The sequence below is a fragment of the Artemia sp. Qi Xiang Cuo genome, chromosome 4 (assembly GCF_049724085.1).
Source record: "Artemia sp. Qi Xiang Cuo chromosome 4, ASM4972408v1, whole genome shotgun sequence".
NCBI lineage: Eukaryota > Metazoa > Arthropoda > Branchiopoda > Anostraca > Artemiidae > Artemia > Artemia sp. Qi Xiang Cuo.
In genome coordinates this window covers 22,891,040-22,913,692 of record NC_142797.1, presented here as the reverse complement: position 1 = coordinate 22,913,692, position 22,653 = coordinate 22,891,040, and the positions used below count along the sequence as shown (strand labels likewise).

The 22,653-nt window shown below is 36.4% G+C and overlaps 2 protein-coding genes across 2 annotated transcripts in view; both read left to right on the top strand.

Moving 5' to 3' along the window:
• LOC148952893 (uncharacterized) overlaps positions 1-22,653 on the top strand; it is a 448,257-nt gene that overhangs the window by 196,947 nt on the left and 228,657 nt on the right. The window lies entirely within an intron of this gene.
• Positions 1-22,653, top strand: part of LOC148952899 (uncharacterized) — a 40,653-nt gene that overhangs the window by 4,558 nt on the left and 13,442 nt on the right. The window contains 3 exon segments of the mRNA XM_089088151.1: positions 6,611-6,757; positions 8,390-8,932; positions 17,520-17,693. Coding sequence (XP_088944277.1) covers positions 6,611-6,757; positions 8,390-8,932; positions 17,520-17,693 — 864 coding nt within the window.

Here is a 22,653-nt window from a genome sequence, read left to right as displayed (position 1 = left end):
AACTATCTGATAATCTTTTAATGCGTTTTGTAATTACAGAATTTATTAAACTAATTGGATAACCATTCCCAAATAAAATATCTCTAAGGTGGTTGAGTTCTAAATCCAAGAAACGTGTTGAACAAACTTTCAATGCTCTATCAACTAGAGAAGTGACAACTCCTCTTTTCACAGCAGGAGAATAATTGGAGGAATAACTTAAGTAACGGTCATTATGTGTGGGTTTTCTATATACACTAAACTCGAAACATGAATCATTTCGGTGCACCAAAACATCTAAGAAAGGAAGACGCCTCTCTATCTCTGATTCCTGAGTAAATTTCAGTTTTGGATCCAAGGAGTTGAGCAAGTGAAGAAAAGAACCCAGAGACTCGTCACCATGCTCCCATAAATAAAAAATGTCATCTTTAAAACGAACCCAAAACTCAGGCTTACAAGAACCATGCAAAATAGCCCTTTCTTCAAGGTCTTCCATGAAAATATCAGCCTGTATTGGAGAAAGGGGGCACCCATGGAGAGCCCATATTTCTGTCTATAAAAAATGCCTCTATAATGAAAGTAAAAAGAAGTTCTATTACAAAGGGCTGTAAGCGAAAGAAGTGTCTGATTCGAAAGAGCGGAATTTTCTGATATAGATGGGTTAGAATTAAGTTTGTGCTCCAAAAACAGTTCGGCCTTTTGAGGATCACAATTGGTATACATTGAATTTGCATCAAAACTGCCAATTCTTGTATTTGGTTTAACCAAAACTTGCTTTAACTTGGAAACAAAATCAGCGGAATTTTTAATGTAAGATTTTGAGCCTGAATTAGTGGGCGAAATATCACTGATAAGAATTTCCCTATTTTAGCTGTAGGAGAATTAAAAGAAGAAACAATGGGTCAAAGTGGGTTCCCGGGCTTATGAACTTTAGGAAGATCATAAAAGCCAGGGGACGTACAACCGCGTGGGTAAAACCTTTTGTACACCTGATCTGTAATTTCACGTTTTCCCTTTAGGTAAGACAACTCTTTCCGGACTTCCTGTACAAATTTTTTGTGGGATCGGTAGCTAATTGTTCATATGTGTTAGAATCATTTAAAATTTCTCTGATTTTTTTTGTCGTAATCATCTGAATCTAATACAACAACAGTATTGCCTTTATCGACTTTCGTAATAATACTGGAATGATCTTTTTGTAGTGCGTGTAAGACCAAGTGTTCATTTTTACTAAAATTTTTTTAATTTCGATTATTAATATAATGCGAATCCAACAAACTTTCAACAAATTGCGCTCTAACCTGAGCAATCTCTCCAATATCCGCACGAGAGTCATGAAAAGCACCCTCTGTGTTCGCGATAATTCAATATCTTCATTTGGCCTATAAAAACCCCATTTTTGCTCGTTTTTCTTTCTTTATGTGATGTCAGGCCAATTTGGTTCAAGAAATTATCTTTGTCATGCTTATGGGGAGCATTCAACCAATGTTGTCACTATATTCATATCTCTTGTGAGAAAAAAAGCTAATTTGATTAATCAACAATATTTTCTTCATAATTGTAAAATGAACCGTATTTTACCCAAGTCAATGCGACCTTCACTTCACTTAAACACACGTAACGAACGGCAATTTACAGAACGTATAGGGTTTGGTATTTTAAATCATGTTATTAGTGACTGCAAAAGCAAGCGCTACCGGTTAAATCAGGATATTATCAGGCTAGAGCGAGAAATATTCTGTACGCTTTCTTATGCTGATTTTCATCAAATTAAGGCTATTGCCGAAAATTCTTTTCATCATGATTTTGGGATTTCTAGACAAAGACTATCTGAGAAATTACGCTGTTTAAAGTTGGAAAAACTCTCTAATAATCCACTTTTTGTCCCAAATGCGTTTCCTGGTCCTGCTGTGATAAATCTCAGCTCCACGCCCCTTACAACAGAGCAAAATCAGGTTCTATCGAAAGGATTCAAATTTTCGATAACCCCTTCGAAAATACCTTATAGTGAAATTATCGCGAACACAGAGGGTGCTTTTCATGACTCTCGTGCGGAGATTGGAGAGATTGCTGAGGTTAGAGCACAATTTGTTGAAACTTTGTTGGATTCGCCTTCTATTAATAATCGAAATTTAAAAAATTTTAGTAAAAATGGTCTTACACGCACTACAAAAAGATCATTCCAGGATTATTACGAAAGCCGATAAAGGCAATACTGTTGTTGTATTAGATTCAGATGATTACGACAAAAAAAATCAGAGAAATTTTAAATGATTCTAACACATATGAACAATTAGCTACCGATCCCACAGAAAAATTTGTACAGGAAGTCCGAAAAGAGCTGTCTTATCTAAAAGGAAAAGGTGAAATTACAGATCAGTTGTACAAAAGGTTTTACCCACGCGGTTGTACGTCCCCTCGCTTTTATGGTCTTCCTAAAGTTCATAAGCCCGGTAATCCACTTTGACCCATTGTTTCTTCGTTTAATTCTCCTACAGCAAAAATAGGAAAATTCTTATCAGTTATATTTCGCCCACTAATTCAGGCTCAAAAATCCTATATTAAAAATTCCGCTGATTTGGTTTCCAAGGTAAAGCAAGTTTCGGTTAAACCAAATACAAGAATTGGCAGTTTTGATGCAGATTCAATGTATACCAATTGTGATCATCAAAGGGCAGAACTGCTTTTGGAGCAAAAACTTAATTCTAACCCATCTATATCAGAAAATTCCGCTCTTTCGAATCAGACACTTCTTTCGCTTACAGCCCTTTGTAATAGAACTTCTTTTTACTTTCATTATAGAGGCATTTTTTATAGACAGAAATATGGGCTCTCCATGGGTGCCCCCTTTCTCCAATACAGGCTGATATTTTCATGGAAGACCTTGAAGAAAGGGCTATTTTGCAAGGTTCTTGTAAGCCTGAGTTTTGGGTTCGTTTTAAAGATGACATTTTTTATTTATGGGAGCATGGTGACGAGTTTCTGGGTTCTTTTCTTCACTTGCTCAACTCCTTGGATCCAAAACTGAAATTTACTCAGGAATCAGAGATAGAGAGGCGTCTTCCTTTCTTAGATGTTCTGGTGCACCGAAATGATTCGTGTTTCGAGTTTAGTGTATATAGAAAACCCACACATAATGACCGTTACTTAAGTTATTCCTCCAATCATTCTCCTGCTGTGAAAAGAGGAGTTGTCACTTCTCTAGTTGATAGAGCATTGAAAGTCTGTTCAACACGTTTCTTGGATTTAGAACTCAACCACCTTAGAGATATTTTATTTGGGAATGGTTATCCAATTAGTTTAATAAATTCTGTAATTGCAAAACGCATTAAAAGATTATCAGATAGTTCCACATAAAACACAAATAAAAGGTAAAATTCAGTTTATCTTGGTCTCCCATACATTAAAGGGATTTCAGACCACATTTCAAAAAATCTAAGGAAAAATAACATTTACACTTATTATAGACCCAGAAAAACTATCAAGTCCCAAATTTATCAAGGAAAAGACCCTATCCCGATAGGTGAAAACCCCGGTGTCTACAGAATTCCTTGTTCGTGTGGTCTTTGGTATATTGGAAGAACTAATCAGCGACTAACAGATAGATTAACTCAACATTCTAGCTCAATTAATAATACACTTAAAAAGCGGAAAAAACCGGAAAATTTTGACTATGCCCTTGCAGAGCACATTTTTGAAAAACCAGACCATACTATTTTGTTTAATCAAGCTAGTCTTATTTCGAATGATAAGGGTATTGTCCAGCACTACAGAGCTGTTGAAATTTATAAATACCAACATTTAGGTCTAGCTTTAAACAGAGATTCCGGTGATTTAAGAATAAATGAGTTATATTTCGGTTTTCTCAAAAGAGAAGCCGATACTTTAGTGATCCCTGAAATAAACCTTGAACCACTTTCTCAGTCATCTAATCAAACACGTGAACAACCCCTTAGGTCTCAAAGGGTGTCTGCAAGAAATGCCTTAATTAAAATCCGAAATCAAATGACATAGTTTTCCAACTTATTTAATTGCTGGTTCGTTTTGTTTTTCAAGTGAATGAATTGATTCCTTTCTTTTGTTCAGTTGTTCGCTAGTATCCGTCGATGGCAGATCATATTTTTTTGGATTTTGTGCAAATCGCGGATATTGGCGAATAACTCGCTTTTATGGTTGTTAGGTATTTGGTTTTAATTCTTTTAATTTTTGGCTTTTATTGATACATCGTTTCGTTTCGCGCTGAAGAAGAGAGGCGTTTGTCCTCTCGAAATATTCGCTTCGTTTTTTCAGTATCTTCATTTGGCCTATAAAAACCCCATTTTTGCTCGTTTTTCTTTCTTTAAGTCATTTTCAAAGACTAATTTAGGTGATAGTGCTATTAAAATTACTTCATCTTTTCACCGACTGAGACTGATTTCCTTCCATTGATTTTGGCATATTTATTTGGGCGTTGATTGGGCATATGGGATTTGGTTGAAGAAGAATAAGAATGTATTTATTGTCATAGAGCGGGCCTCATTGAACCTTTGATACCTCCCTGTTGCCATTAAAAAATATCAGCATAAAGGAAGGCATGCTGAACCCGGTTCAAACCAGGATCATGCAACGATTTGAGACCTGTACACACCGTAAAAAGGCGTGCAAAAGATGGGGTTCCCCTGGTAACCATGTTGCTCCATAATTTTCATGGCTTAGTGAAATGTGTCGTCTGATTTAGCACTTAACAGGGCGGTTGTGATTCAAGCAAATGCGGGACAATCCAGTGAACTAATTAAGAAAAAGTATGTTGATTTAAATGCCAGAATTCTACGACAGATGGGAAACTACGGGAACGTCGGGACGCTTCCCATAGTATAAGTAAGTTATAAAATATAAGTAAGTATTTATTGTCACAGAGGCCCGCTCTGTGACAATAAATGCATTCTTATTCTTCTTCAACTAAATCCCATATGCCCAATCAACGCCCAAATAAATATGCCAAAATCAATGGAAGGAAATCAGTCTCAGTCGGTGAAAAGATGAAGTAATTGTAATAGCACTATCACCTAAATTAGTCTTTGAAAATGACTATAAGTAAGTTATAAAAACCAACCCACCATTAAAAATGAAAAGCTGTTCACCCTCTACGAAAAATATGATATTTAATATTACAATATGATATTATCCACAAATCTTCCACTACGTTAAGGGTGGAGCGTGCCCCCCATGCCCCCACCTGGATCCGCCACTCTCCCTTTACATATTTATTCCGTACCTACAGGAAAGGGGTAAAATTACCCCCTTAGATGTGGAAAAATACCTTTAGATTAATGGTTTTTTTTTGTGATGCATATAATATTAATTATAATTTTTGACTGTCGAAATATATAAAACTGGTCGTATCGCAACCACTCAAACAATGCAATAGAGCCAAAGAGGATAACAATGACGTTGGTGGCGATTTTGCCACACAATGAACTGGGATTATTTTTTCGGGAAACTGTACAAACAGCTCGGGATTTTGGTGCTGAGATAGCAAAGCCAGCTAAAACGAACCAACATGATATTTGGTTATTGCTTGGTCCATCTGAACTTCTTATAGTAAATATTATATGCGATATGCAGTCAAATATTTATTACAAAATAAATATTAAAAACACATCAAACATTTGTTTATATGCTTTTTGTTACGTTTTGATGAGTCGGACAAACATTTCGGGGGGGGGGGGGGTACCCTGGTACCACCCCATTTTGGTGTCCACCAAATTATCACGCCACCCATTTTGGATTTGGCTTAATCACAATTGAACCAATGTAACATTGACCAGAAATTAAAACAAACCTCTCCCAGCCAAAACAGTTCATAACAATCTCCTCCACAAACTTTCTTTTTTTCAGTCAAACAGAATTTGCAGAGTGTAAAACAAAGCCAAAGATGTGCAAATCAAATAATTTTTCCAACACTTATAGAGAAAATACATCAACGTATAAAATAAATATTTAAAAACACCTCAAAAATTTGTTTATATACTTTTTTGTTACGTTTTAATGAGTCGGACAAATATTTCGGGGGGAGGGGGGGGGTCTTGTCATTACCAGAACAGGTGACCCTGGTATTCACGCCACCAATTTTGGATTTGGCTTAATCACAATTGAACCAATGTAACATTAACCAGAACATTAAAACAAACCTCTCCCAGCCAAAGCAGCTCATAAGAATCTCCTCTGCAAACTGTTTTTACAGTCAAACAAGATTTGTAGAGTGTAAAACAAGACCAAAAATGTGCAAATCAAATATTTTCCAACACTTATAGAGAATAAACAAATGCATAAATTGTTACGATAATATTGCACAATAACAGTATAAGTAAAGTACGTAAACAAAAACTTACCAAAATATGAACACGCAACAACTTAACAGTAAAGTTTCACATAACAAAGTTGAAACTTAGCAGGCCAGCAATTTAAATTTTTTTCAATACTTTTATTTTCTTCAAAATTTTGAAATGTAGAATAAAAGCCAAAGCAAGGTGCACGAGACAATTTTCAAGCCAAAGTTTCTCCTTCGAGAGAATGTAACAAAGGGTTCATTTCACGTTTTGCCATTTGTTCTGTTGTACTTTTTGTGTCACTCAGTCACTTTATCTTTCAGAAAATGTGGATCCTTTACAAATGAAGAATGATGAGCCCATGAAAGTTTCAAATTTTTCTCATTCACCCTATGACTTGGAAACTCCAAAGAGCAGTTCTTGCAACTCATCTCAGGCTCTTGTTGGCTCTTTCACATTAAAGGAAGAAGGTATGCTTTCGATTTTAATGTTTGATGAATATCAAATAGAAAGAATACAAAGGCCTTTTCATTTTTTGTTTATTTTATATTAGGCTAAATTTTTTTATCAAATAAAGAATAAACTGGTATTTTGATACACCTTGTCTCAGTTTTTATGAAGCATGGCGTGATTCTTTCATGGAATTTTAATTTTTGTAGTGTGTGAAGAATCTAAAAAAAATATTCTTGGAGTCTCTAGATGCTTCCAGAAGGCTAAATAGAATGATATTAATTAATAATCGAAAAATCAGTAAATTTACTAGTCTGCCGAAGGAATTATTACAAACATTGTCATAAAATAACAAGAATAAAATTCTTGTTTCAAATTATTCACTAGAGTCTGTTCTAGACTCAGTGAAAAAATGAGGAGAGGGTTTCACATATTTATGCAGGCTTTTCTTTTTTCTCTTCTCCTGGATCTTGTCTTAAAGCTCAAACTTTCAAAATACACTATTGAGAGGCAAAAACATTAAAAAAAGAAAGAAAAAAAATGGAAGTCAGCAATGAGTAGGCATTTGGAGGTAAAGGGATCATTTAAAATTTCGTCTGAAAAACGTTTTTGTAAGGTTTCCTAATAGCTTTTCTAACGGTATGTATTTTCCCCTGAGCTTATTACCCGTCATGATATACCCTTTTTTCTCATTTTAATGACTTCGGACCCGATTTTGTGGAAAAAAACGTTAAGTTATTTCTTGTACTTCTTTTACTGTATTTCTTTTACTGTAGTTCAATGCGTCTTTCAATTCATCAATGCTTTATATTCTTCTTAGCGTTCTAGTATTGAAACTTAAAGAGAAAACTGTTAACACTTGGGAGATGTTCATTATAATGTAAATTGAAAACCAAGTCTCGAATCTGGTCCAAATTGAGCATGATGATCAGGTTGCAATGAAGTGCAGATTGACTTAGTGACAAAAGAGATATTATCTGATTTTTGCTAAAAATAGCAAGTGGTGTCTATGTACAAAAATGTTTATATATTCCCGACAAATTCTTTGTAGTCCTTATTCCTTGCCAACTTTTTAAATGAAAGATAGCCAGATAACATTTTGTTTCCCTAACTGAATTTTTCAATTCAGTTAATGAATTTTTTTAAATGTACCGTCTGTCTCAAACCATTGATGGGCCTTTGTTTTGCTAATATTTTCACCAGTTTTATTTACTAATTTTTTCCAACCCTAAGTTTTTTTACTTCCTTTTCGATTTTAATCCAAATTGAAATCCTCCCCTGCAAGGTATGTGGGAGTAAGTCAAATGGAGTGCATTATGGAATCATGACCTGTGAAGGTTGTAAAATATTTTTTAGAAGATCACAAAGCAGGGTTGTAAACTAAGAATGCCCCCGACAAAAGAATTGTGTGGTCAATAGAGTCAACCAAAAGCGACGCCAATATTGTCGACTGAAAAAATATTTGGCATTGGAAATGTCTACAGGTGGTAAATTTGTCCTCTTGCAAAACACTTTCATTCCAATCATTTCATTGAACAGTAAGGGGGAATACTGTTCAAATCCTTTCTCACCTGGAATCTGACTGCTTTGTTTATTAATATTGACTATCGGCTGACGATTTAACTGCCTTACACCTTTCTCTGATGTTTTAGGCTCTTTCTGTTACGGTCGTTCTGTGAAGAAACCTAGTGGACTTGTTAAGGATATGTCAAATACTGGAGAAACTATTTGGTTGAAAAGTCTATCCAACCAGTCGAAACCACGCGAAAAAATGTATTTAAAAACAACTGTTGAGATAGAAAAGCTAACAAAACGCACTATTGAAGAAAACTGCTGTGGTAAATGGCGGTGTAGTGCTTGTGGAAAGATTGAAAATTCTTTTTATTTCTTAGAACTGCATAAGTCGACAAACTGTGAAACAGGTCTTTCATTTATCTGTGAAATTTGTCGTAAAGAAATAAATAACTATTCGGATTATGCAATTCATTATATAGAACATGAAGCTGATAAAAAAAAGAAGTGTCCCATTTGCTTATGTCCGAAAGTTAACGATATAAGGGAACATTTAATTGTGAGGAAGCATCTTTCAGAGGATATTACTGGATTTAAATCTACTGATCATGAATGCAAAAGAGACAATGAAAAGGCAAAACAAGAATTTTTTTTCAATTCCACCATTGATGGATACTGTCAAGGTATTTATTTGTTACTGTTGTAATGTTCACTGTGATTCCATGTGAACCCAAATTTTGGAATATCTTACACTTGCTTTAATGTGCTAATATATACCCCAAGAATAGGCACTGCACATCTTGAAAGTATAATTGGACCTCGCCATGTTAATGAAAGCTTCATTACTCCAGTATGTCATTTTTATCTTCAAAGGTAGATTATGAGCATGTTAGTGGGGATAAAGGAGGAGAAGGGAGTCCCCCTAATATACAGAATCAATTCTGTTTCTTTGAAGTTTCAATAATGCTCCTTATTTTCAGCTGAAAAAATAATTTGTTTTCAAAATTTAATATTAATAAGAATTTTACCAGAAATGTGGTACAAGTTTGCTTGGAAAAAGAAAAACGAAAAAGTGTTGAAGGTACCAGTTCTAGAACGAGAACGTGCCGAATATATTGTTTTTCATAAGAAATTGATTTAAAAATCTGGGCAACCAATTCAAAGGAGTATCCAACAAAAGAGACGTAGGTAAGAGGAGGGCAGTGGGCCTGGATCCCCTTCTGAAATTCAAAATTTTAACGAAAACACTAGGGCAATTGTATTGGAATAAAAAGCTTTTTTAAATCACAAAATAAATTTAGTGTAACGAGCAAGGGACTGAGGATGGTATAACCCCTCTCATTTTCGGAATAATTCAGTGCTAAATTTAGAAGAAACTAAATAAAAGAACTAAAGGTGAAATCTAAAACAACCTGTACAATTAAATAAGATCTTAAATTAAAAACAATAAAAAAAAACACCATTATCTGTAAATTTACAATTAATGCTACTGTGATTCAACACCAAAGAGTATTTCTATAAAATATTACGTGTGACTCATTATTATCAATCTCGTCATTTTCAAGAATAATGGAACAAATTGAGTCAATATCTAAATTATCCATATCTCTGTTCATGGAAGGATCAGCAAAAATATGTTTTTTCGTTTCATGCCCATTTCTTTAAGGCTCATTGCTAGAAATGGCTGTGGCCTGCAATGTTCAGGGTGGTAGAGTTTGTTCTGCCAAATCTGAAACGAAAGTATCAATTTTAGACCCTTATTGATTGAATTACGATGCTCATAAACCGTTTCATAAACTGTAGGTGGGTTTGGCCAATGTATAATTTTCCATAAAAACAAGGAATGCTCTTAATTGCCAAGAGGATCCTTCCAAGAATTTAGACAGTTACTAAATGGTCTAAATGATTCAAAGCAAGCATCAATGTTATATTTGCGTAATTTTGATTAGGTTTTTCACCTATGCCAGGTACATATGGTAAAGAAATATAACTATTAGTCATTTTCGATTCGTAAGACTGTGGCACTTTGTTTATTTTATTGTTGTGTTTACTCTGTCTATTTTCTATTACTTAATTTCCGAATTTAATAGGATAGCCTAACTGTTACAAAATAAGATATCTTTTGAATGAACCAAGATACTCCGGAGAACAGCTTCTAAAAGCTTTGTAAGTAAAGTAAGTATGACGGCACTAGACCCTCAAGGTCCAAACTGGCGGTGCTGATCTCCGTTTGTTGGCCCTTGCACTTCATGCCAGGAAGTGCAATGGTGGGTTGAGGGCCAGCCATCCTGTGCTTTTGCAAATCCTTCCTGCTTACCTTCCCCAGATTTCTCCAGGTACCCATTAAGAGCTGGGTCGACTCTGGCTGAGCTTAATGAGCCACACCATTGGCCCCAATCCCATACCAAATAAGCGGCATCGCCAGGAATAGAATCCGTGCCCCTCGGACAAGGATTACCAAAACTCAGAACCCTGTCACTAAAACCGGGCTACTGGCTGTTTTTGTTTTCTTGTACTGGCTGTAGTTCAGTTTGTTTTTGTTTTTCATTTTGAGATTTTTCCTCTCTCTTGTGTTGTCATGGCTGGCCAGCTCGGTTTTAGATCTTTCATGTTTCTTACCAGAAAATTCCCCTTGGATACCTCTCCTCATATATGACTGAACAGCTAAAGAGAAAGTTGGACAATGAAAAAAAAAAATCGTATATGAATTCCGGAAAATATTTAACATTTAGCTTACGGATGGGGACTAGACTTTTCCGTGGCCCAATCTTTTTGTCACTGATGAAGGGCAGTAGAACTTTCTACTTTTGTTCGATTGAGCTTCCTCTCGATCTTCTAGAGCCATTAGGTCGATAAAATCACCCTTGGGAAAAAAAGATGCATCATTGATAGGCCTATTTCATCTAAAAAAAAAAAAATATGAGAAATTCCAAATTTTTGAGACATAAGCTTGAAACGTCTACAGTAGGGTTCTTCAATATGCTGAATATGATGGTGGGATTTTCATTGAGATCTCCTGAGTTTGAGAGTAGGTTCCACCTTTTTTCGAAAATCAGACACATTTTCTCAGGCTTTTAGCTTTTGATTTGTAACATTAAACTTAATAAATTTTATATATTCGGAATCGCCATAAAAAGCCTATTCATTTATGTATTTATTGTTATTAAAATTGTTTTGTTTTTAAGTTTTGTTTTCTTTTGGGCGAAGTTGTAAGAAACTTAGCAAATCTGAAGAAGATTGATTGTAGGTGCTTTTTATCTGTAGCTGTGAAAAATTTCCAGAAAGGAGCAATGTAAAGCAGATGTGGAAGGGCTGTGGCGTTGTAGATGAATGCTAGAAGGTGATGTTGAAGCGTAGTTTGCTCTTTACTATTCCAGCGTAAGAAAAACTAATTTCACGCACAACGCGAGATATCAGCAAACGACGCGTGTGGCCGATAGATGCGCCAATTGGAAGGCTCAGGTATGCAATATGTTCTGCAGGTTTGATCAGAGAACTGTTCAGATTTAGGAAAGAATTAGAAGGATTTCGCCAATTGAAAGGACAACTTTGGTCTTCTCAGGATTAAAAGATAGTCCGATTTTTTTAATGATCATTTTTTGAGGATTTTGACATTCTGCTCAATGCGCTGGGTCATATTGCTGAGATTTAAGATGTCATCAGTATAAAAAATAACAGACACATTGATTCCCTCAAGAATCCAAGAAGGATGACATTTTGCCTGTACGTCTAGGACACTATTATTGAACAGGGTTGGGGAAGTGATAGGTCCCAGTCTGGTCCCTTTCTTAACGGGGATGGAGTACTGTGGAATCACAGGCATATTCGAGGGATTCGGAGAGTTTGGGTTCACACGAGAATTAATGCAATTTTTTTGGGATTGAGCCGACTGCAGGTGTAAACGGGATGGAAGCTTTAAACGCACTCTAAGACTCCTATATAAATCCCTGAGAACACGGACAACTGATGGATTGACTTGCAATGTCATATGAAGGAACATGGACGAATGAATTAAGGAATTGAAGGCACGTTTAACGTCATGTCTGGCGAGGATCAGACTTTCTCCCCAAGTTGCAGCGTCGGCGAGGGCAATTAAAACTGCTGTAAGAGTATGATAACAGCCAAGATTAGCCTGAAAACCAAACTGATGTAGGGCAACGTGGCATTTCAGGCTTAGCTCGTCAATAAAAAGCATTCTTTTTGAGTTGAGATATGGCTTTTATGACAGTGTTATAAGTAGCAACAAAATCAAGATCAGGAGATTCATCAATGAAGTTGTAAAGCTCGTCACAAAATTGTGACTCTAAAACAGGATCAGGCTCACAAAATTCGTTTGAAAAATAGGATACCCATTTGGACAAAGGAATGTCATTCGGATCTGGAAAATTGGAGGAGATAGTACGACGTAATAGCTCATTGCTTTCTTTTGTTTATTGGCAACCTTTTGACAACCTGTATGCACATAGTGTGTTTAAAATTAGTTTAACTTCTCCCTAAAATTTCCTGAAATTTTTACCTTATTGCCCTTAGCCTTAGTAGTATTCCCAATAGTAGTAGTTGTTGTTGTAGTAGCATTAATTGTGTAGTAGTTGTAGTAGTAGTGTTTAACCTTTGTGGTCTTTGTATTAAGTTTCTGCTGTTTTTTGGTTTCTTCTTGTCTTATTTGTATTTTTGAGTCCAAAGATTTTGTAGCCTGAACCTTTTTTCAAACTGAAGTTTTTTTTTTATTAAACGTAAGAACGTAAGTGATAACATTACTGTATCTATCATAGGCAGCCTCAATAGCGCTGCCTAAATAAAGACCAATATTCGCACAATGTATTATTTTTTTCTATTCTCGAGCACTTCGTATAAAAGGAGTTGTCGTAGAAACTACGAAAAGGGCTCATTAGATTGGAAATTGGAGTGGCTAGTGCCCTTTTTAATAGTCGAAAAGTGATTGGAGGGCAACTATCCCCCCCCACGCCTATCATTCCCCCAAACACAGCCGATCTAAATTTTGAGATAGCCATTTTGTTCATCGTAGTTGATTTCCAGATAGAAAATATGTTTTTGAGGAGGACACTCCCCCACAACCCTCGGGGCAAAGGTTTTACGTTTTGTCCCGAGGGCATATAAGAACGATGTTGGCACAATGTATTATTTATTTTTTTTTTTTTTTCCTTTAGAGCAGGGCACTTCGTATCGATGAAGTTGTCGTAGGAACTTCGAAAAGAGCTCATTCAATTGGAAATTGGAGTGGTTAGTGCCCTTTTTAATAGTCGAAAGTAATTGGAAGGCAACTAACACCCCTTCCACGCCCACTATTTCCCAAAACACATCCAAAAAATTTCGAGATAGCCATTTTGTTCAGCATAGTTGATTTCCAGATAAAAATTATGTTTTTGTGGAGAAGGCTCCCCCACAGCCCTCAGGGCAAGGGTTGTAAGTTATGTCCTCGTGGCATATAAGGTTTTTTAAAAGGTGTTGTCGTTGAAACTTCAAAAAGGGCTCATTCGATGGAAAATTCAAAGGGCTAATGCCATATTTAATAGTCGAAAATGATTGGATGGCAACTAACCTCTCATGCCCACTTTTACCCCAAACACATCCAATCATAATTTTGAGATAGCCATTTTATTCAACGTAGTTTTAAGTTCTGTAAATTAGTACTTTGAGGATGACAACCCCCTCTCAGCCCTCAGGGCAAGGGTTGTGAGTTATGCCCTGGGGGCATATAAGGTTTTTATAGACCGCATTGTCGTAGAAACTTAAAAAGGGCTCATTTGATTAGAAATTAAAATGGCCAGTGGCCTTTTTAATAGTCGAAAGTAATTGGAAGGCAACTAACACCCCTTCCACGCCCATCATTTGTCCAAACACATCCAATCAAAATTTTGAGAGAGCCGTTTTGTTCCACGCATTTTAAAGTTCAGGAAATTATGCCTTTGAGCAAGACACTCCCCCCACAGTCTTCAGGGCAAGGGTCATAAGTTATGTCCTGGGGGCATATAAGTTTTTTATTGAAGTCTTTGTCGTAGAAACTTCAAAAAGGGCTCTTTCCGTTGGAAATTCAAAGGGCTAGTGCCCTTTTTAATAGTCGAAAGCAGAGGGCAACTAACCCGCCTCTGACGTCCACCTTTTCCCCAAACACATCCAATCAAAATTTTTAGATAGCCATTTTATTCAACGTAGTTGAAGTTTTGGAAATTAGGTCTTTAAGGATGACAACTCATCCCCCCCCCCCACAACCCTCAGGACAAGGGTTGTAAGTTATGCCCTGGGAGCATGTAAGGTTTTTATAGAAAGCGATGTTGTAAAAACATCAAAAACGGCTCATTCAATTGAAAATTGAAAGGGCTAGTGCCCTTTTAATAGTTGAAAGTTATTGAAGGGCAACTAAATCCCCTCTCACGCCCACCATTTACCCAAACACATCCAATTAAAATTTTGAGATAGCCATTTTTTTCAACGTAGTTGAAAATTCTGGAAATTAGGTCTTTGAGGATAATAACCCCATTAGAGCCCTCAGGGCAAGGGTTGTAAGTTATTTCCTGGGGCCATATAAGGTTTATATAGAAAGTTGTTGCAAAAATTTCAAAAAAGGGCTCATTTGTTTGGAAATTGAAATTGCCCTTTTTAATAGTCGAAAGTGAGTGGAGAGTAATTGACCCCCCCTCTCTTGCCCACCTTTTTCCCAAACACATCCAATCAAAATTTTTAGATAGCCATTTCGTTCAACGTAGTTGAAAGTTTTGGAAATTAGGTCTTTAAGGATGACAACTCTTCCGCCCTCCACAGCCCTCAGGGCAAGGATTGTAAGTTATGCCCTGGGGGCATATAAGGTTTTTATAGAAAGCGTTGTCATAGAAACTTCAAAATGGTTCATTCAACTGAAAATTGAAAGGGCTATTGCCTTGTTTAATAGTTGAAAGTGATTGGAGAGCGACTAATGCTCCTCTCACGCCCACCATTTTCCCAAACATCCAATCAAAATTTTGGGATATCCATTTTGTTCAACGTAGTTGAAAGTTCTTGAAATTATATCTTTTACGATGATAACCCCCTGAGAGCCCTCAGTGCAAGGGTTGTAAGTTAAGCCCTGGGGGCATATAAAGTTTGTATAGAAAGTTGTTGTAGAAATTTCAAAAAGGACGCATTTGATTGGAAACTGAAATTGCCCTTTGTAATAGTTAAACTGGATGAATGGATGACTAACCCCCTCTCATGTACACCCGTCCTCCACGCATAGCCAAGCAAAATTTTCAGACCACCATTTTGATAAACTTATTTGAGTGTCTCTGGAATAAGGTCGTTACAGATGACACCCCCCCCCCCCCAGCACTTTGGACAAGGGTTGTAAGTTCTGCCCTGGGGGCATGTAAGGTTTTTATTGAAAGTGTTGTCGTACAAACTTCAAAAGCGCTTATTTGATTGGAAATTAAAAGGGCCAGTGCCATTTTTAATAGTTGAAAGTGATTGGAAAGTGACTACCGCCCCTCTCACGCCCACCATTTCCCCAAACACGTCCAATCAAAATTTTGAGATAGCCATTTTGTTTAACGTAGTTGAAAATTCTGGAAATTAGGTCGTAGAGGATGACAACCACCCTAACAGCCCTTAGGTTAAGGCTTGTAATTTACGCCCTAGGAGCATATAAGGTGTTTATAGAAAGCGTTGTCGTTTCAAAAAGGGCTCATTCGATTGGAAATCGAAAGGCCTAGTGCCCTTTTTAATAGTCGAAAGTGATTGGAAGGCCTAACATTTTTATAGTAAAGATCGATGTGGGTATAATGTATTATTTTTGTTGTTGTTTAGACCAGGGCACTTTGTATCGAGGGACTTGTCGTGGAAACTTCGAAAAGGTCTCATTCGATTGAAAATAAAAAGGGCTGATGGCCTATTTACTAGTCGAAAGTGATTGGAGGGCAACTAATCCCCCTCCCACCCCCCCCCTCCCTTTTCCCCATAATGTTTAAAAACAAAATTTTGCCTTAATATTAAATCAAAATGCACTGTGTTAATGCTAATTCCCAATAAGGTTTCTCAGTAGTATCCCAAGAACGACTGAGGGTATTATGTTCAGATTTTCGGGGCTACTTCTGCTCTTAAAATTTAACCAAATCAAAATAGCGTAAGTGTATCCAAGCTATCAAAGAAAGTAAACAGATTTTTTTTCGAATGGTCTCAAGTTTTTCATTTCAGGTGAACTAGAGGAGGTATGAAACTAAATTAAACACTTCTATTTGTGTTCAGATTTTTAAAAGGGTGTATGTTATTAAAAATTGCTGAAAATTTTTCTCCAGCGTACAAGTAGCGGGCCAAACTATAGAGTCTTAAAAAAAGAAAAGATTTAATGTATTATTATATTTCTGTCTGAAAATAATATGTTAATATAAAATGAAGAAATATCAATTAGAAAAACTGTTTCCTTAAAATAAGTTTGACAAAGAAAAGTAAAGAACTCCATTAAATAAAAATGAGCAAAATTAAAACCAAATAATATACAAAGCGTGAAACTACCACAAATCAGCATCAATAAATAAATGAAACCCAAAACGAACAGAAATTACAATAAATAACCGAGTCAAACTCAAAATGTGCAGAAATTAACATAAGTTGGGCTCAAAACCCCTATGCCTTCCCAAGGCCCGAAAAAAAAATTGCACTTTACTGAAAAAAATACAAATGAATGTCCATTGTCAGTTTAATATACATATACTGATATTTAGTAATCAAAATGTTAATATTATTTGATTTATTAAAGTTATAAAAGTAAAAACATCTATATTTATTTCAGTAAAGTGCAAATTTTGTTCTGGCCTTGGGAAGGCGTTCTCTGTCTTGAGGCAGTTTTCTTGGGACAGTCGTTTTCTGTCTGTAACATAAATCTGACAAAATAATAGAAAAGGTAGTTTCAGTAGAGAAAAGTTCGGAACAAATTTGTAGTGGTGCAACTTCTCTAGCTGATTTTCTGTCATTTTAATTTTTTATTTCCGAAATACAAGTGTGATATCAAATGTCAGAAAACCCCATGTTATTATTAAGCTTTGATTTTTCTTATTGACAGATAGAACAAGAATGTGTGTCGAACAATAGAGAAAAAGTCAATTTTGAAAAAAGTAACGATTCCGATCTCGGATTCAATTCGTTACGAAGGGACGTGTTTATTAGAAATAGTTAGGAAAGACAAGAATAACGCTATTAACATACTGTACATAGTCAATTTACAGACTGTTTTTTAAGCAAGGCTGCGTAACTTTTACTAAGAATCATCTCTTTCATTTCCAGACTTCAAAGTTGATTCTCCACCAAAAAAGAGTGAAGAGAAAGTAAAAAAAGAGTATCTATCAGTGGTTGAATCAACACCAGATGTTCAGGAAAAACCAAATCTTAGAAAAAGGAAGGAAAATACTATTTACGTTGAATCTTCCGATTCTGATATAGATGATATCAGTGATGAAGGTATGTCATTTAATTAAAAATATCTGTGTTTTCATAGGGGTCCAAAGAAGGGTGAATGTTGTTTAAATAAGAATGTCTTGGTTAACAACGAAACGAAATTTCCCCTCACCCTCTTTGAGGCTGTTTCCAAAGAACATATTTTTGTGAGTGTTTGTCAAAAAATTGGTTTTTATGGCTTGGAGACCTGATTCTTTTGATCCTATCCCTCTTTCTAAAAAAATTGGGGGGGGGGAGGCTGTTGACAATCAATAGTCTTTTATGATTGTTGCGATCGAATTTGTTTTTCTTGTACTCAACATGACCGAAAGAGCCACACGCACTTCTATTATGCTTCAAGGCACCATATTTTTCTCAGTTCAGTTTTTACAGAAAGAGATGCTTTATTTGGTTAAAAATTGCATGCTTTATTGTTCTTTCTAAGAGTTGAAAGTTATTGGAGGCTACTCCTTCCTTCCTATATCCTTTTTAGATTATCGTTACTGTCAATACCAAAGACAATCGATCCAAATTTCGAAATAACAAATTGGTTCACAATTATTTCAAGCTCAAATAACTATTAGTCACGGGATGACACGGTCCTCTCAGGCCCTGGTGCAAGGTTTTAAAGTGTGCAAGTTGCCCATTATTTTACAAATAGGTTGTATTACTAAGAAGGGGGCATGTTTGATCCTGGGTATCCGAAAGGGGTAAAAGTACTAAGATTAATGTTTCAAGGAACGTTTAAGGAAATAATAAGCAAAATCAGAAGAAACTATGCGCATGCAAATTGTCGAAAGGGCGCATCTGGAAAAGCTCAGGAACGGCTAGAGGTATAGAGTTGAAACTTTCAGGGCAAGTTGCGGGGGATGTTTCGTTGGAACTGTTTGAATCGTCTGTGTTCGTCAATCAAAATGTTGATACGAAATTTGATTTGTTACATCGAAGTCATAGTCAGAACGTCCGAAAAAAATTTGCAAATTCTTTAGGCAGTTTGCGTCACATCCTAGCTTTGTTCCGCCTTCGAATCATTGGTTAACGCTAAGTTAACCAAGTGAATGCAAAGAGAAAATCTGACTACCTTTAGGCATTCAACCCTCGTAATCAAAGCGTACTTCTGCTTAGCTTCAAGTTCGGTATTAAATGAATGAGTATCACGATCATGGTTGCAGCGATAGCTTCAACCTTGTAAAGAGCGAACCACAGCCCATAGTAACCAAAAGTTAAAAAACGCGTTTTGTAAAAAAGTTGACTAGTGAAAAAAATTGCCATCTGACACTGAACCAGGAATGGTGACTTTTATTTCGTTTCGTCTTAAAAGTAAAAGTTTATTACAAAAAGAACTTTACGTTGATTTAAAAAAAAGCCTCAAACCCCTCGAAAATGGTGTCAAATCAAAATGAAAAGCTACCATTGGAATCAGCATAGTCGAAAACCTACTATGGGGGAAATACAGTTCCCCCCCTCCCCCTCAACAACAAGGAAAATCACTTTTTTGCATGGGTAGCATTGATTTGTCTCCCTTTTTTTTCTTTAGTCTTTTTTTTTTCAACAGGCCTAGAGGGCTACCAGAACATTATAGAGAGATGCTTAATGGCTCATTCAAAAGTTATGTCTCGTATCTACGTGCTTTTTATAAATAATGCCATCTGCAAGTGCCATATGACACTAAAATCGCACTTTTTGTGCCATTTCTCGAGGGTTGACACTATTAGGCTAGCAGAACATCGTATAAAGATCTTTTATTGATAATATAAAAGTTATTGTTCATATCTTCATCATTCATATAAAGCCCACCAACCTCAATTTCAAAATGACACTAAAAATGGCACTTTCGGTGCCGTGTCTCAAGTTGAAAATCTGGCGCCATTGGGCAAGAAGAGCTTATAATAGTTATGTTTAATGGTTCAAGTACGTTTAAGTGCGATCCAGCACTGAAAACAACACTTTTGGTGCCACTTCTTAAGTGGAAAAGCTCTGAAGTACAAAACGGGTACTATTGTAATAGGTATGTCCCAGAACCCTTAACTGGAGGTTTACAAAAACCCTCCCGTACTCTCCTCCTCCCCCCTCTTAGTAGGCTTCATAAATCGTCAGCTCGTCAGTAAGCTACTGAAACATTAGCATACAACCACACCACCGTAGATGAATGTTTAATGGATCTATTAAAAGCTGTTTCTTATATTTACTAGTTTTTTTTTTTTTTAATTCTACCATCTATTATTTTTCACAGATTTCAATGTTAACTAGTTTCTGGGGAGAATTTTCAATGAACCCTTTGTCATAGTTGAAGCATTAGCTGCAACCCAGTAAAGAGAGAACCACAGCTTATAGTAAGTAAAAGTTAAAAAATGTTAAAACGGTCTTTTTTCTTCTTCTTTTTTTCCAGGCCTAGCGGGTTACTAGAACATCATAGAGAGATGCTAAAGAGCTGATTCAAAAGCTATTTCTCATATGTACGTGGTTTCTATAAAGTCTGCAAGTATTATACCGTAGAAAGGGGTAGTTTTGAACATTAGGAGTAACTTTGAACAAAATCAGTAACAAACATTAAGGGCTCTCTATTGCTCGACAGTGGAATTGCTCGTTCGAACTTATTACTAGATTATTGCTAGATGGTGTCTGAATCAGTTGGCCGTTCTTGAATTCAGCGTCGGACAAAATTTTATCTTGTTAATTGCAAGAGAATTTGAGCTATTCAAAATTGTAAAAAAGTGCTAAAGTAAGTTACCCTTTTTTACTTAGATGAACTAAACTAGGACTTTCATTTTAAAATTTTCTATAGCCGAGGAGCCGAATGGTTAGGTTTTCTGGTGAAATCTCTTGCTAATTCCACAGGTTCAGTATGGTGGCAGTGTTCAATGTTTCCCGCAAGTATTTTGTTTTTTCGGGGTTACTTTGAATATTTGTTCAAAGTTAGCCTTGTCTTTCTACAATATGAATTCCAATGTTCTGTGCTGGCCAATTGTTAAAGTTTGCGTTGAATTGGTGTAATATTAATTTATTTTTAGCCCACTTTTAAGCAAAAGAAGTGGAGTAAATTGCACTAAAAAGATTACACTAAAAGTGTCTGCTCTGCTTTTCAGACCTTTAGGAAACCATTGCGAATCTGTTGATCCCAGGAAAACGCAAATCAAGTTCAGCTGTTCAACTTGGTTTTAACTACTGATTACGTTTTGGACCACCTCCTAATTCTCTCAGGCCTGCTTTTGTTTCTTCTTTGATGGAAGTCCGTTAGCAATCAACGGGAGTGATGGGGTAATTTTCATCTACCAAAATTGAAGTTTCTGTATTACCTTGTTCTTATAGAGCTTTCATAAACAATTTTTCATAAACAACTTGAAAGAGTCGCTTTTCACAGCTTGCTGTATAAAGACGGCTGACAATTGTAGATAAAAATTGGTGGGATTTTCCCCGTCTCTTTTGGAAAATCCTAGAATTGCAAAATTATTTGAATTGTACATAAATTATTCCTTTGAAAATTTTGGTTTTATTTCCTTCTGGTTTCATCGTTGGTATTTTAGTCTTGGCTTTGTTTGAATTCTTCACATTTTATCGGTTTTACCGAAATATTCGCTAAAATAAAATCTTCATTGACCTTTTTAAAATCCCCAGCTGATTTAATTTTTTATTTGTTTTCTACTGTGTCAATTTTTGCAGATGCCAAGAACATACACAAAACCAGCAAATGCAAGAAAGTATGCGAGTTATGATGAAGAAGTGATGGAAAAAGCTCTTGAGGACATAAAGAAAGGAGACCTGACAATGAGAAAGGCTTCAGAGAAATACGGGGTTTCTTTGGGTTCTCTTTCTCACCAAATGAATAAAAAGCACAGCAAAAAGGTGGGAAGACCGACTGCATTGTCGGAGCTCGAGGATAAAGCTATCGTCTCTCAATTGCTTACCTGTGCCGAGTGGGGGTTCCCCGTCGATCGCTTCTGGTTGAAACTCAGAGTCAAAGGTTATCTTGAATCAGTTGGATAAAGAGTAGATTGCTTTAAGAATAATGTACCTGGACGAGAATTTATCAATTCCTTCCTAGGTCGACATCGTTCAAAGCTTCGACTGAAAACCGTCGCCAACTACTCAAAGAAATGTTCTTCTGTTTCGTCTGAAATGTTGAATGAGTTCTATGACAATTTAGAAGTGACTATTCAGGATGTGCCTTTTTTGAATATATACAATTATGATGAGCCTAACTTAACCGACAATCCCGGGAAAAAGAAATGCATCGTGAAAAGAGGTGCCAAATACCCCTCCAGAATAATGAATGAAACAAAGGCAGCAATATCCCTAATTATATGTGGAAATGCAGAAGGCGAACTGCTTCCACCATTCGTGTGCTATAAAGCTAAGGGCATGTTTAGCTCATGGCGTACAGGAGGTCCCAAAGGAGCTCGGTATGCTGTATCTAAGTCCGGATGGTTTGAGAGCGAAGTTTTGAAGAGTGGTTTATTTCGCTGGCACTCCCTCACGCGAAAAAAAAGAGAGCAGGAGTGAAAGTTGTGTTGGGTGACAATCTGTCTTCCCACTTTTCTGCCAAAGTGTTGAAAGTCTGCAGAGAAAAGAAAATTCGCTTTGTATGCCTTCCCCCAAACGCTAAAGATATACTGCAACCACTGGACATTGCTTTTTTCGCTCTAATGAAAAGAGCATGGAGGAAGATGCTTGATGATTACAAAATAGACAACCCAAACGACACCGCGGTAAGAAAAGACAAATTTCCCCAGCTTTTAAAGCTACTCCTGGAAAGCCTAGCCCCAAATGGAAAAACAAATCTTAAAAATAGCTTTGCCAAGTACTTGTCACGCTCCAGAATTCTCCAAGATCACCCGCTTTCGGCCCAGTAAACTCTGCACGAGGTTGCGGACAACGTCAGCAAAGTTTTATTGGATGTCCTGCAAGCCCGCAGATTTAAAAATCTTTGAGGAACCTCACGCGCAAACTTCAGCGTCGCACCAGGGAAAAGTATTGGAGACGCAGA